This window comes from Takifugu rubripes, chromosome 2 (assembly GCF_901000725.2).
Source record: "Takifugu rubripes chromosome 2, fTakRub1.2, whole genome shotgun sequence".
Taxonomy (NCBI): Eukaryota; Metazoa; Chordata; class Actinopteri; order Tetraodontiformes; family Tetraodontidae; genus Takifugu; species Takifugu rubripes.
This window is the reverse complement of record NC_042286.1, coordinates 4735179-4750506: the sequence shown is the minus strand read 5'-3', so window position 1 is coordinate 4750506 and position 15328 is coordinate 4735179. Positions and strand designations below refer to the sequence as shown.

General features: G+C 48.9%; 1 protein-coding gene across 10 annotated transcripts; it reads left to right on the top strand.

Moving 5' to 3' along the window:
• Positions 1-106: 106 nt before the first annotated feature.
• palm1b (paralemmin 1b) lies at positions 107-14612 on the top strand. Of its 10 annotated transcripts, XR_003887559.1 has the most exons (9): positions 107-549; positions 8361-8403; positions 8911-8991; positions 11793-11908; positions 12331-12401; positions 12615-12995; positions 13549-13591; positions 14059-14103; positions 14222-14612. XR_003887559.1 is itself a non-coding variant. In XM_011615257.2 (8 exons), the coding sequence occupies exons 2-6, from the start codon at positions 8362-8364 to the stop codon at positions 12992-12994; spliced, it is 690 nt and encodes a 229-aa protein (XP_011613559.1). In that variant the 5' UTR covers positions 107-549; position 8361; the 3' UTR covers position 12995; positions 14059-14103; positions 14222-14612. The 10 variants fall into 10 exon arrangements, 9 of the variants coding, with proteins under 9 accessions (XP_011613559.1, XP_029688456.1, XP_029688455.1 ...); XM_011615257.2 differs by lacking the exon at positions 13549-13591; XM_029832596.1 differs by having other exon boundaries at positions 14059-14612.
• Positions 14613-15328: the final 716 nt, after the last annotated feature.

Here is a 15328-nt window from a genome sequence, read left to right as displayed (position 1 = left end):
CTGGATCCAGTTCCACTTTTAGGTTCTGCAGCCTTGAAAGCTGCGAGTCTCGTTCCGTGGACGTCATCGGAGAAGGCTGGAGCGGCGCCAACAGAGCCCCCGTTTGGAGAGGAGGACCCACATCTCCGTCAACACGCGCGGCCTGGGCCCCCTTTATCTCTGACAGGGAAGGAGGCGTATCCCTCCACCCCAACACATACACACACCCCTTCACATACCACTCTCACTCCCCCCTCGCACTCACCCATACGCTAACTAGCCTACAACCTGCTTCAGACGACGCCCCGACGCCCATGAGCTCTCCACCCGCACAGCCGCGCGTATTTTCCGCTCCAGAAGACACCGCCGGGCTCGCGTTAGAGACGCGTTGTGCGCTCCGCTCGCGCACGCCATCACCTCGGCAATATCATCAGAGGGCCCGGGCAGCAGAAGGAGCAGAGGGAGGAGGAGAAGGTGTTTGAGGAGCATTCCCAAACCTGACACTCTAAAATAACCCCGGAGACACCCCGTTCGGGAGAGCTCTGCGACGCGAAGGGATCCAGTAACTGAGTGAGTAGATTTTTCGCCCGCCCGCGCGTGCGTGTGCGTGCGTGTGCACCGGCGTGTCCCCGAAGCTGACCTGCTTTCGGCGATTTGGCGAGCGGCACGTCGCGCAGCGGCGCAATATTTCAGCGATCGAGCCGAGCGGCATCTTTTTCCCGGGAGATTAAGGCGAAACTAGGAATAATCCGGGCTTTAAATATCGGCATCGCTCCGCGCGGACGCGGTCGCCACCGGGAGGTTACAGCATCCTTCAGGAGGCGCGCATGCAAATGTTTAAGGGCGCTTGTTGAATCGCAGGATGTGGCTTCGCTGTTCTGTCAGGGTCAACATCCTTTATTAGAAGCCCAGATGGCCACTTTTGGACGGCTCGGCGCATCCAAACAGGTGGAGCGGTGGACGTGCTCGCGCTGGCGGGGATCTAAGCCATCGATCTGTTTCTGAGGAGAGGGATCCTTCGGTGATGCGTGAGAGGGAGATGCTGGAAGGCTGCAGGGAGGAGGAGGAGGGGGGGGGGGTCTGCTGTTGTGATGTGAGCTGGCTGCTCCAACATGGCGTGCGTGAGCCCAAATCCCAGGGCCATTACATAGTCCTGCTGGAATCCGGGCCTGAGACACCGGACCAGGATTTGGTTGTAGGGTCCAGAGGATGAGTTTGTGCATCACTATCAGCCTATCGGGGTTTAAATTCAGCTCTGGGCGCCGCTGGTGATAAAAGTCAGACTCCTGAGCCTCATCACGTAGGCTGCTGTGTCTATTCCTGTCCCAGAATGCACCGGCATTCAGACGGGACTGTTTCTTTAATCGTTGTTCTGTGTGGTTGTTTGATCACAGCGGGCGAAGCAGAACCAGACACGGATATGTTTGGGTTTGGTCTCGGCTCTATTGTTGTTCTGCCGGCTTTCTCAGAGGCAACACACCCGCCGGAGTCCTGGGAGTCCTGGGAGTTCAGACGGGACACCTGTTTGAGTCCTGGAGCACAGAGAGACACGCGACGGCCTTCGATGCCGTCGCGTTCCTTACATGGATACTCGTTATCACCTCCTCTTTCCTCGAGTAAAGGTCGTTTAAAAACTAGAGGCCCTGAAACGCCACATTTTAGAGTACTTAAGGAGCGAAAGAGCACATATTCTGATACAAGTTTTTGTCCACACCCATTTGTTTTTGTTTAATGTATCCATGACAACTTCATAAAAACCTTTTATAAATGTCACATTTACGTGAGAAACTGTTTTCATTAGTCTGCACATTTCAGCTGTGCTGATAAAAGTTCGCTAGAAACTCTGCTTTGGTTCTGAAAGGCGGACCAAAGCTCTATTTGTTCTAATCTCACATGTTCTAGACCCAGATCCTAAAAAATATCTTGTCTTGGTGAGGTTTGATGCATTTCTGGGCCTCAACTGTTAGTACAAAAATATTTTTAGCATTTGTTTAGCCCAGCTATAGCTAACGATTCTTTTGCATCTTTTTCCAAGGTTTTATTGGTGTTTTTATTCCCTCTTTGTTATTTAGACGCATGTGACTTGAACTCCTTTCAGGGGTCACCCTCCATCTTCCAGCTAAATTTCGCAATTGCTACACTGTAAAAAGTGTTTCTGACTCTCACTCTCTTTAACGCTAGACGTTCTTCTCTTCACATTACTTCTACCACTTTCTTCACATTATCCCCTGCTTGTGTGCCTTATTTACCATAAATGTTGTGTCTTACATTTTTTCTTGGCTCCTCCTTGGCTAGCTGTTGCTTAGAACTTTAGAATGACAACTTTTCTACTTCCTGTCTTTGGCCACGCCCATCCTACATTTCTAACCAATCACAGAACAGTTCTCAAACACCAGGAGTGGGAAAAGTTTTACCTGGAAGAAGTGTGGAGAACAAAGCTCTCAAACCAGGGCTGCCCGTACAAAATGGCGTCATTTGGACGTGAGAACCGTTTTCTCTGGCGCAGCAGACGAGTCGCCAATAACTCCGTAGAATACCACAAAACAAGGGCCTTCCCAATTGACAACCCTTCCCACAGTTTGGTGGTCTATCCTGTCATTTTGTTGTCCGAGCACGCTAAGCCTTTTTTAGGCCTCTGCCCGGCAGCGTGTTAGCTGACGTTTCGTCTCCGGCCGGCTGCTCTGTGTTGTATCAGCAACTGGTGCTGACAGCGCTTGTCCTGTCCGGCCAATCAGGGCGCGACATTACGGATCTGGACAACCGTCGTTGTGTTGTTGCTTCTCTCTCTGTGAGTGTTTTCTTTGTCATTGCACATTGGGGGGGAAAAAAGATGAACGATGGTGGTTGTGTTGCGGCCTGGTGGCGGGTTTGGTACCAGACAGATCGGTTTTCACTAATTCAGAGAGGAAATGGGCTGAAAGGAAGTGCATTAATCCTAATCCTGGGCTATTATTGAAAGATTAGGTAAATTAGGTTTAAGTGACGCTCTACTGTGCATTAAATACGGGCAAAGTTTTATAGATGAAAGAAATACTCAAAGAAATCCACTTTCAAAGGGAAGCTTCATTAAAAGTTCATTGACAGAAAGTTTTTATACACATACATCTATTGGCACAATTTGGAAGGCTGCTGGGTTTCAAACCCCCACACACATTGGAAAAATTTGTAGAAAGTTCCTAAAAATGTTTGGCAGCACTTCATCCTTCTGGGTGTGTTTGCGCTACAGGAACTTGGGAACAATTGCACAGCTAAACATCTTATTTTGCAGCTAATTCAACGCGGTGCCAAACGAAGAGGGAAACGGCAAAGTTTCATTCTGTGTTTCCCTGTTGTTGCTGCCGTTGCTGTTGGGTCAGCAAGCAGACATCAGTAACAAAAAGAAAAACAGGCCTAATGGAACCAGCTCCCCGGGTGGCTGGTTCCTCCTGTTTCACCAACCCACAGCATTTCTAATTTTGTTCATTGTTAGCAACTGAATGCTGAGTAAAAACAGTCTTTAAAGGTTGGAAAATATCATATTAAATCCAAGTAAACCGGCCAAAGAAGAATTCAAAGTTGGCATCTTTTTGGGAGGGTCAAACAAACCGGGAGTGTGTTTGCTGTTTCTTGACGAGGCACATCTCTCTGACAGGATTAGCTCGTTCATCAGCATGAGGCCAGATCCTGCGGTGAGCTGTAGCTCCGGGGCAGCGGGTTTTCTTAATTCCTCTAATTGACACTGGTGTCACTGGGATACTTTTGTATCCGCTGAGAGTGGTGTTTGTTTAAAACTGAGTGGTGGGATAAAAAGAGGAAATAGAAGCAAACACACTCAGATATTTGATAGTGCAGTGCGATCCACCTTGCCCTTTCGTGCCCCACTTTTTATAAATCTCCTCCTCTGTTTTTTCCTTTCTGGTAGGCACATTCACTTTCCTCTGTTTTCCCCGGAACAACTCTCACAACTGCTCCCTCAGTGCTGCTTCGTCATGTCTGATGAGGCCTGTTAGAGGATTTGTGTGTTTTCCCCCCTCGCCGCTCTCTTCCCAGCTGATAAACTGTCATTTTCCTCCTCCGAGTGGTTTGAACCTCAGAGGGAATTGTGTTGAATGGCATATTCTGCAACACGAGCGCGCACCCCAACACTCATATGACCATCACCAGAGCTGCTACAGCGATGTTATCAAAAGCACTATTGATAAGCAGCCATCATCCACCCTTGTGTCCCGGAGATAAGCAGAACCCAGCAGGATGAATCCATGTCCTGTCCCGCTGAAAAGCAACCATATTTGTTTTTCAACAATGCTGCAAAATGTTGCAAAAAAAACATCTTAAGAGCCACAAATGGGGATTGGGACTTGGCCATAGGGGACAGTAACTTTAGCCTAATGGTTCTTGCTGAGAGGCTGCAGCCACCCAGTCCTGTTATGTCCGGATACAGAGTTTACTGAGAGCTTGCCGGAACACAGGAGACTGCAGCCTCTATAGAAATTGACCAACTGTAAACATAAAACACGGCTGTCAGCAGCTCATGTTAATGCTAATGCAAAACGGAGGGGAAAAGATGGACTTCCTGAAAGCGTTTGGGTGCAACACGTTTCAGCCCTGTCGGGAAGGATTCCTGGAGCACAAGCTGCCTGATGTGTCCAGTCACACCGAGGCATATGAGAATGGAGAACACAAAGGAAACGTTGTCTTCTGTCCTTTTTTTTTATTTAAGCAGTTACAGGGAGAATGGCTTCTTTAAAAAGAGCATTCCGAACCCTTTGGCCAAACTGGGAATATAGTTTTGTTGTGTGGATGTATCAGTTGAAGGGTAGCTTCTTTACTGACTGTAATGACCCCGGTATTCTTCTGCATACTAGCGTACTTTAGCATGCTCCAAAGCTACCACAGACGCGATGTTGAGATTAACTGCTGAGTGCTGCATCAGTGGTGAAACACACAAAATTGTTCCTGATGGACATCATTGACTTCTTGTTGCTTTCTGTGGTTCAATATGATGCCGTAGACAAGTGAATCAATAGCCACGCCGGGTAACTGCCGGTGACCTTGTACATCCATAGAGTAAATGTGCTCCTGGTTTAAAACGCACTGCTTTAAAATCAGAGCGGATTGATTTAAAGGGAGCCAAGACTTTTCCCTGGCGTCAGAAGATGCTGCAAGCTTTTCTTAGTTTTTCTCCTTCGTGAACTGTTCTGCGCTCCGAGCGGCGGCTGTAATGAAAGGGCGGGGGTCAGCGCCGTGCCACAGGAGCCCCGGTCTCAGCAGGGATGTGAAAGTAACGAGCAAAAGGCCGGAACGCCAGAGATTTGCAGCATCAGATGCCGTCGTCCTGGAAGTAATAGAGGTGGTGAGGCGAAGACCTTCGAGGTAGAGGTGAGTCGGCGGCGTGGAGGGAGATGAGATGCAGAGCGGGGCAGCAGAGGAGTCTGAAGTCCGGACCCCGCCTCTTTCAAAATCCCCCATCTAGGGAGCAGACAGATTTAAGGGCCCTCATCTGAAAGTTAAGTCTTTTTTTAAGTACCTTCCACTGATCTGCGATAATTTACAGTCTTCTGCACTCAAAGGAGGGTTATTAATGGGGGGGGGGGGGGGGGGGGGCGGGGGGTGTTGGCCCTGGTTTGCCCTTCTGAACCTGAATAGTAACATCTGACCTCAGCACACTTCCTGTCATTTTTATTAGTGGCAAACTCTGTTTGGTGCGGTTTGTGCCGCTCCTCTGAGGGAGTCGAGAGATCGCGGCGTGCACGCCGGTCCCAGACGGGCGCGTTTGTGCGGCCCGGAGGAGCATTGTTGTCCTCGCGCTCACCCGGCCTACAGGAAGGAAGCGAGGTAAGAGTGTGTGTGAGGGGGTGAGCAGAGAAGCACCGACGCTGAGTGTGAGAGGACTGGAGATTAGCTTCCTCCCTCAGCTCTGGTTCTGGGTCATTAAAGCCCAGAGACTCGTTTTTATAGTCTCTCTGAAGAGGAAACGCTTTTGTGCCAACTGGAGGTGTCGAAATTTCATTCAAGAGCAGCCAAATTTCTGAGAGCGGGGAGGTGTGAGTAATCTTCGTTTAACGCCGCTCGATCCATCTACTCATTGATCAAGAGGAAGCCTCTTTCCCAGCGCTGAACTGGGAGCCCTTTTAAAAACAAATGGGTCTTAGTAATATTTTGCTGGAGCAGCTGGTGTCTGTGGTGTTTGGAAGCAGGGGCGGCGTATTTAGCCGCACTATTTTCAGCCTCTAGTGGTGGTGATGGCGTTTAATCCCCACTGAGGCGTTTGCATTAGCAAATACGGTGTATCGTCACCTCCGGTGCCACGTTTGTCCCAGCCAGAGCTGCGAGGCTTCGCTATCCGATGATGATGCCATCATCTGGGGCACGCCAGGCGCGTACTGCCTGACCTTTTCACTCCCAGACAGTGTAGCGTAAATTATTCACAGGAGGTTTCTCCGACTTTTCACAACACATTAGTTCGAATGGCTGCGGCGAAAGCTGGTCTGATGACATGGAGCCAATAGAACGCCGGCTCTCCCTCACGCACGAGTTGGGGTCCAAACGTGTGAATGTTCTCTTCAGCGTTCCCTTCAGGTGATCCGTGGGCTTCTGCTTCAACTGGTGCCAAAATAGTGTGACATTCGGACTATGTGAGGCATCCACTCATCTACAGCACAAATATATACAGATATAGCAGCTCTACACGCCGTAAAGGGTGTTAAGTTGCAGCTGGACGACCATGAGCACGCTGTATTTAACCAGCGCTCTGGGCAGACCGATAATGCCTTCCTGGTTTCCAGTCTGCGGCAGGAACCCAGCAGGGAATCGGGCCAGCCATTAGTCTGTTCTCTCGAGTCCTCCTGCCATGTACCTGCCTCGAAGTATTGACTAAAGAGCCGCTGGTGTTGTACGCGTGTGCGTCTCCCAGCTGAGAGTTCCTCCCCCTGCAGCCTGAGAGATATTAGACTTATCTGTCTCAGTATGTTTCTGCTGGACCTGCCTGTGAGCGGCTTCCTGCCTCCTTCCATCTCGGCCGTAAATGTAATTATTCCCCTGCCGGCGCTGCAGAGACGTCGGTCCACCCCTTTCTCCGTCTTTGGACAGTTTTAACCAATACGTTGGGGCAGATGTAGGGTAGTTCTGCTAACCTGTGACCCCTTAAGTTGTCGGGGGCCTTGGTGCTCAAAGGGGCAAGTGGCTTTTACCATTAAAAACCAGTTGGTCCAGTAATGGAACTCATACGCAAAAACAAACTGATAGAATCAGGTTAGCGAATTAGCTTTAAAATAACAGATGTTATCAATCAACCTGCCAAATTTATATTTGTACTCTATAAATGCATCCTAAATCTAGATGATATTCATGGCTTGTTTCATAATCTGGTAATCTATTAGAACTTTGTGTTCAATATTTTCTGCTTTTAGTCTCAAAATATAAAAGACAGAAACTTAAATTAGCTTTATTCTGCACATCCAGCATCAGTAATCCATTCTTCTGATTTGGCTCCAACCTGAGGGGAAAGTAGCTTGACATTATTGATGAACACATTCTTTCTGCATCCAGAACCCGTGTTTAAAGCTAAAAACATGGTGAAGGCAGTTCTTGTGGGTTGATCAGCTGATTGTGGTCTTCCTCCATGTGATGGCGATGTCCTGTTATCCTGCCCTGAGGTCTCAGCGATTTCACACTTCTGTACAGTTCTAACAACCCCACCGTTCTCTGCTGCTCCGAGATCTTTTCAGACCACGTGCCTTTATGGGGGTGAAAATAAGTGTTGCAATCCAGGCAACGCTCCCAGCGAGGGAGGGGACGCATTCACATAACAGGGAGATTCAGTCACAATCCCAGTTTTATATGAACTCACTTTTGATTAAATAATTTGAAAAGGAGGATGCCTTGTGTGTGTGTGTGTGTGTGTGTGTGTGTGTGTGTGTGTGTGTGTGTGTGTGTGTGTGTTTATGCTTGATCTACGGTGTTATTTTGATGTTGAATCGGGGTAGCGGCATGTATCAGGGTGCCAGGTTGCTCCGTCAAGGGTCAGCGACATTGTTGCGGTGGGGGGAAGCCTCCAGTCCTCCTCCTCCTGTCCTTCTTCCCCTCCTGGAATCTATTAGAGCAGGAATCTCCAACAGAGCCGCCTGCACATTAGCATGTGCTCGCAGCGCTACGTCACACTGACGGGAACGAGACGGCGTTCCCAGGGCAGCTAGGCAGATGTGTCGTCGGTCAGGCAGAACGTTGTTGTAAGGTAAACAGCGTTCGCACGGAGTGTGTGTGTGTGTGTGTGTGTGTGTGTGTGTGTGTGTGTGTGTGTGTGTGTGTGGGCGGGTTTGGTGGGACTTGTTGCTGTTAGCGGTCACAAGGTTGGTCCCCTGACATTGTCCCTCCCTCAATATATCTGTTTTTCTTTCCATCAGGATGGCTGAGGTGTCACAAGAGGAGAGACTCCAGGCCATCGCTGTACGTATACACACACACACACACACACACACAGAGTGCACATCAGGGCACACTGAGGCTCGCAGAAACAACATGCTTCTCAGCATCTGACTGCTCATCTTATTGACTTAACCTTTTAGCTGCCATCTCCTTTGGCCATTAGAGGACATTTATTGCTAATTCAGCAAGCGTGTCTCGCCGCGTTTCTCCTCCTGCCCTGATGGAAGAATTCCAGTCAGCGGCAAAAATGCTTCCACAGAGAGAGAACGCCTGCCTGCCTCTCCATGCACTTGTGCGGAAAGGCTAAGGCTTAAAGCAGGAAATTCCAGAGTGAAGAATAATCCCAATCTAGAAAAGCCAAACATCTTGAATAGCAAGGTGTCATCTGCATATCTGCTGCTTCAGTTATATCTAAAAACACCGCCATATTAAGTGGCCATGTCCATGTTGTTGTTTTGCCATCTGCTGTGTACCTGCTGTGCATCCTCACGGAGAAATCAACGTGTGTGTGTGTGTGTCCTGTAACAGGAGAAGAGGAAGAAACAGACAGAGATTGAAAACAAGAGGAGGCAGCTGGACGATGACCGACGGCAACTCCAGCATCTCAAGGTACAGCATCTTTAATTCGCCCTGCACGCCTTCATGCTCTTGTGCGACTGACTTATTTCATCTGTGAAAATCTCAAAATCAGAAAAGCCGGTTCAAGATGGAGGAAACAAAGGTTGCGGCTCGATTAGATCAGTTGTTTGCATTGTTCCTCGAGGACCTGGATTCATTTCTTGTACTCGAGAAGACTTATTTGGATTCAAGTTTGGCCTTTCCAGGCTCCCGTAGAGACATGGTGAAGCAACGTCCTGACCCATGGAGGGGGACCCGTGTCAATGGCTGTTAAATTCACTTTATCTCTGAGTTTTATCCCATTTCTGATTATATAGTATGATCACACTGTGTAAGCAAACAGTTAATATTCTATTCTAACCCCGCCCAACTATAAATCCTCCGTGCAGCTCATCTTTTGCTCCAAATCTCTAATTCCTGTTTGGTTTAGTCACAAATAAAAACCATCATCTCGTTTGTCATTTTCCTGGCGCGTTAAACCCAAAAATGTCGCAGCTTTTGAAACGCACCGCAGCAGCCGGACGCACTTCCACATTTCCACATTTCCACATGCTCCTCTCTGCGCCAGAGCCCTGTTTTCACAAGTTTGGGTTGTAGATGTTTAAACAACTTAACTCAGCAATTCCTTTCAAAGCCGACAGTCCCACACAGTCAGATACTGCCCAACTGCTCCCGTCACGGAATGTTCAGCAGATAACGCCAGCGCCTCCTCCGCCAGCCGCTCGCACGCGCCTGCACGCAGACACACACTCATTATATCAGGGCCCGTGCCTTTGCCGGCGTGTGTCAGCACTATCAAAGCTATTCGCCGTGTGTGTCAGCACTATCAAAGCGGCGCAGGCCGCGGCGCACGGACGTGCACGCGTCCCGTGCCCATGTGACCTGCGCCGCTGCCCCCGTGTGCTCCCCTTTTTTTTTTTCTATTTTTAGGGCGAATCTTTGTGCGTGTCTGTACGTTTGTGTCTGCGGTTCTTTGTGCGGGTCGCCGCATGAAAGACCAGCGAGGCCTCAGACAATGAGGTGGGCTTCGGCAGAGGAAACACATTTGTGTCCCACTCCCACCAACAGGAAACCGCTCTCGCACCCACCGCGCCCCGCTTTCGCCTCACAGGCACGCAGAAAAAGACACGGCGAAGGGAAGTGCAATCACGCCACACAGAGGCACCGGAGGGCTCTCTGGAAAAGCACGTATGTTGGTTTTTCCAGAGGCTGCATTTGCATGGAAAAGCCAATGAATGTCGCCATTAACTGGGTTTTGTTGCGGCACCCTGCTGTGACGCCTCACTGATGCGGGGCCACGTGCTCCAGGATGGCTGCAGCAGAGTAATGCAAGGGTGCTGATGCTGTGTGGGGATGGAAAGATCATTTTAAACGCTGTTACAGGCCAGTGATGCTTCGGCCTCGTCCTCTGTTTCGAGGCCACATGTGCAGCACATGCTAACACGCTACATTACTGGCTTCAGTCATAAGTAGATGTGTCTCCTGTCTATAGGATCCATATGGTCCCTATGAAGTTTCTATATAGTAGTTTCTATATAAACTACTGTGGCTCCTGTTAGAATGTCTTTATACAAATGGAAACACTAAAGCAACAGGTTGCGTGTTGTTTTTATCTAATAATTTGGACCTTGAGCAACAGACTTGCTCTCTTAATGACTCATAACTGATGTGCTACAAGTTAAATTGTGCCCACGTCCTCCAAAAGGTTTGCTCTTTGGGTTCTAAATGAGCGTAAATATGAAATCAAGCTCTTTAAACAACCAGCTGTGAATGTGCGTGCGCGTGTGTTTGTAAACGTGCGTGCGTGTGTGTTTGCATCCTGATTCCGCTCTTTGTCTTCTACGTTAGCAGCTTTTACTCCGAAGAACAATGGAGAGAGATGTAACTTCAGCAAGAAAGCTTTTTGACCGTCTGTGTATGTGTGTGTGCGCATGTGTGTGTGCGTGTGCATATGCATGAGTGAGTACATTAAGTGATGTCAGGCTTTTGGATAGCAGGGTGTGGTTAGAGAGCAAAAAATGAGAGAGACAGAGAGAGGGGGGAATGGGGGGAGATTCAGGGCCCAGGAGACTGCAGAGCCAGAGTACGAGGAGTGTTGGGTTACAGCGTTTGTGTGCGCGTGCATGCGCGCGCGCACGTGTGTCTCAATTCTTCAATGGGAAAGCAAAGTGTTGAAAGGCAGCACACAGACAAACAGTAGACGTTGGAACCCTGCTGATGTTTAACACGACGCGGCGCAACGTTCCCGATAGAGAGATGCGTGGAGGGGAAAGGAAGGGGCGGCGGTCCGGTATGAGAGAAGAAAAGGGGAAGAGGGTCTGCAGAAGTTCTGCTTGCATCACCGGTCAGGAATTTGCATCAAGCGCAGGTCCAGATTTCCAGGCCAGCCTGTGAAAACAAGAGCTTTTCTGACACTTTCCCTCCGGGGTGGCCGAGCGGCGTTGTCTTCCACCGTGCCACATAACAGCTGCGAGCAAGACGCCGTTATATTTACCTCGAAGCACGCCAAGTATTTGCTTTGATATTAGCTTATCTGCAGGAGGGAATGTGTGCTGGGGTCCAGATAAGAGGGGGGACATGGAGGAAATAAACACAGAAAGACAGAACTAAAACAGGAAAATTTGGTAGTAGCTGTTCTCCTGTTTGTTCCGGCTGGTTGGCACAAGGGTCAGTTCATTCAAGCTCCAGTGTGTGGAGCGCTGCTGATGGCTGAGAGAGCCGTTACATGAGTTCCTGCTAATCAAAAGTCCACTTCCCGTTCAGACGCTCACGCCAGTGTTTGTCTCCTGCAGTCAAAGGCGCTGAGAGAGCGCTGGTTGTTGGACGGCGCTCCGGCGGAGGAGGAGACTCAGCGGCGTCTGCACGAGGATGAAGTCAAGACCAAACTGCTGGAGCAGGTGATCCTCAGGTCAGCATCTGAAATACGCACGGGCGTTAAACCTGTGACCAACCTGCGAGCCGCCTAGATGAGGTTAGCGATGGCGGCGACGCATCCAGGCTGACGTAATCCGCTCTGACTGTCCAGACGGATGACTCAGAAACTGTAAATAATTAATATCATGTGTAGGATTCCTGGCTTAAGATGTGAGGGGTCAGTGTTTTATCAGGATTTATCAGGATTATCAGGATGCGGCTCACCTCACCATGGTTTTCACGTGGATTTTCAAGGTTTTCAAGCTTTATTTGTCAGACTTAAGACGATCGGAAGAAACTTTCCTTTCTATCAGGATACGGATCTTTTGTTCTGATGCTCTTGTGAAGACTCGGAGGGTTTCGCTGCACATGGAGCATCTCTAAATTTTGTTTCTCATCTGTTGGCTTCTGAACCAGGCTGGAGCAGGAGATTGAAGAGCTGGAAACAGGCGTGCTGACCAATAAGGGTGTGGCCAAAGAAAATGGAGGTAAGCGCCCGGGCAACAACGAAACCATGGCAACAAAACCCTGGCCACCCTTTGCAGCCAGAACGCAAGCTAACAATAGCCTCTTGGTTTGTTATATTAAATCATCCCCTTCCTCCGGAGGTTATTAAAATAACATTATCTTTTTCTCTCCGACTCTGGCTGTCGGTCTTTTTTTGCACTCATGTCTCAATGATCCTCTGGCGCCTCCTACAGGTGAGAACGGAGTAGTGCAGAACTCCTGTCAGACCCCCAAGAGAGAAGTGACGGGCATCGAAGCCAAGCTGCTGGGGCCCAGTCCCGACCAGGCCAGCGCCGACAACCCGGTCACGCTGGTGTTCATGGGATACAAGACGGTGGAGGAGGAGCAGGAGACCCGCACGGCGCTGGGGATGGAAGGGGTGGACGGCAACGTGAAGGCCGAGTTCGTGGTGATCGAGGACGGGGAGGGAAAGGACGGGGGCGAGGCGGCCACGGCGGGTCAGGCCCCCCCCAACGGGAGCATGGCGGAGAAGGAGAAAGCCAGCGGGGGCGGCGAGGAAGGGGAGAAGGAGAAGGAGAAGAAACAGACCTGCAAATGCTGCACGGTCATGTGAGGTGCGTGTGCGTGGGCACGTGTCAGGACTGGGGAGGGAGGAAACACACAAAACCCAAGTACAGTTTCAATGGGAGCCGCTCCGAGCTCCAGCTACAAGAACCACAGACTCATTAGTACACTCTGCTCTGTAAACTCTCTGATATGTATTTGACCTTTGATTTCTATCAATATTTTTCTATTTTTCCGTCTTGGCATTTATATCGTATTCAGTATGTATATCTTTATTATGGGACTGTGTACTGTAAGTTCATTGTTATTATTGGTGGATATATATATATATATTAAAAAAAAAGATATTGTAATAGCTCTCTGGATTGTACTGCTACCCAGTGGGAGAAACCTGGAAATTAATTTCAAGTCAAATCAGCCAATTCGGATGGATCCATAAATCAATCCATCCGTCTGTGCGGGCCAACTATTTATCAGCCAAGTTCATATCGCAATATGGTCACAGATATTATTTTGAATAGTATTTTAATATTAATATATTGATATGAAATTATGTTTTATACAATGTATTTATTGTTTTCGGTTTCTCTGACTCATTTCCAGAAGTTGGCCGCATGGCAAAGCTGGTGAGGGCGTGCGCTCTCAGGTGTGTGCTCGCACCCAGGTAACCTGAGGTGTGTTTAGTGTTGATGGGGGGGGGGGGGTGCAGAGCGCAGCCGAGAGCTCCTAGGTGTGTTAGTTCCACTCGTCTCGCCATGGGTAGTTAAGGTAGCGCTGCATGAAGCCTTGCAACTGTTCTGTCTGCTCGTCACTCGTCCACTCGTTGTCACGTTCACATGAATGTAGAACCAGGGGTTAAATTGGTGGGGGGGGGGCTTGTTTTTGTCTCTTTATGAACCAAATAAACTGATGATATTGTAATTCCGCTGTGTGTTAGTTGGCTGCTGGCGTGTCTTCTGCTCTCTCCCAGTTTAACCCCTGACTTCCCTCCAAAATGCCATCACACGAGTCCAGTTTTCCCAGTAAAGACCCCTCGCCGCCACTGGCAGCAGCCTGCTCGTGCGACTCCAGCCCCCTGAAGTTGGTGCTAAATAATCTCATCTCCTCCTGCAGAGATCAGCAAAGATCCCTCCCAGGAGCCCAGAGGGAGGCGAGCTGGTGAAACAAACACTCTCCACACCTTTCAGCATGTTTCCTTGCGGTGGTTTGTTGTGTTTAGCTATACTTCCGAGGACACGCTGACTACACTTGTGTATTGTTGGTGCCTTTTTGTCAGGTTGGACTCGTCCGCCAATTTCCCCGACCCACTGGAAACACTGCCTTCTCTTACAGTCAATCAGACCAACCGGTTCAACCAGTACAGCTCTCACAGCAGATGATGCAGACTGAAAAGTCGAACGAATCCCCGGACTGAAGCATTTCTGCAGGAGACTGTTCGTCTGTGTTCAGCATATATAAATACACATGTATATGACGTGTTTAGAATTATCAACATGCATCAACTTCCGTGCAAATTGGTGGAGCCGAGGTTTTGTCTGAGGGCGGATGTCCCCGACAGCAACAGAAAACGGCAACCTTGTGTTCGGATGATGCTTGTTCATCCATTCTGTGCTTGTCTGAATGTCTGGTGTCCAATAAAACTGCTCTTTGTTTACACACACCTGGAAGGATGTCGTGTGCATTCTTCGGCACCTTTATGGCAAGATGATTCGCAGCCTCGGAGGCAGATCGATTGTGTTTGTATTAATTTTCAGACACTGTGGGTAATAATTAAAAGATTCTCAAATATCCCGCACAAGTCTTACACGAAAGCCAGCATTTGCTCAGACGCGCCACTAGGCGGCGCCTGTGGACTACTTCAGAGGTAGGTTTCGACGTTTAATTAGTGCATTCCGTGTGTTGTAGGGTGGAGGGGGGTTGTTCAGGGTGAAAACAAAGAGGGGAATGTAAACAGGGTACTCACCCAGTAGGGGTCAGAGATCCAAAGGCTAAACTATAATTCTGCAGCAGCACTTCTGTCTCTGTAATGAATAAATAGCTGTTTTGCACACTAGGTTCAATGTTCAGTTATGTTGAACCGGAATATTTTAGGAAATATATATTCAGGGAATGTTTGAGGAATTAAATTTAACAGGCAAAAGTGTTCTGGGAGTGATGCAGAATATATGGTATGTTTCTAGGTCACCCCAGTGACAATTTTCCACGCCCACGGGACAGAACCTCCCAGGACTAGACCAAAGAAGCGCGTTAAAGTGGGAATGCTGATTTAGTGGTTCAAATTTTAAACAAACCGGAAAATAAATATGGGATATGTGGTTCCAACATAATATACGACGTGTGGCAGTGACTTGTGATAAGTCACTTCATCCATATCCAGTCTCAT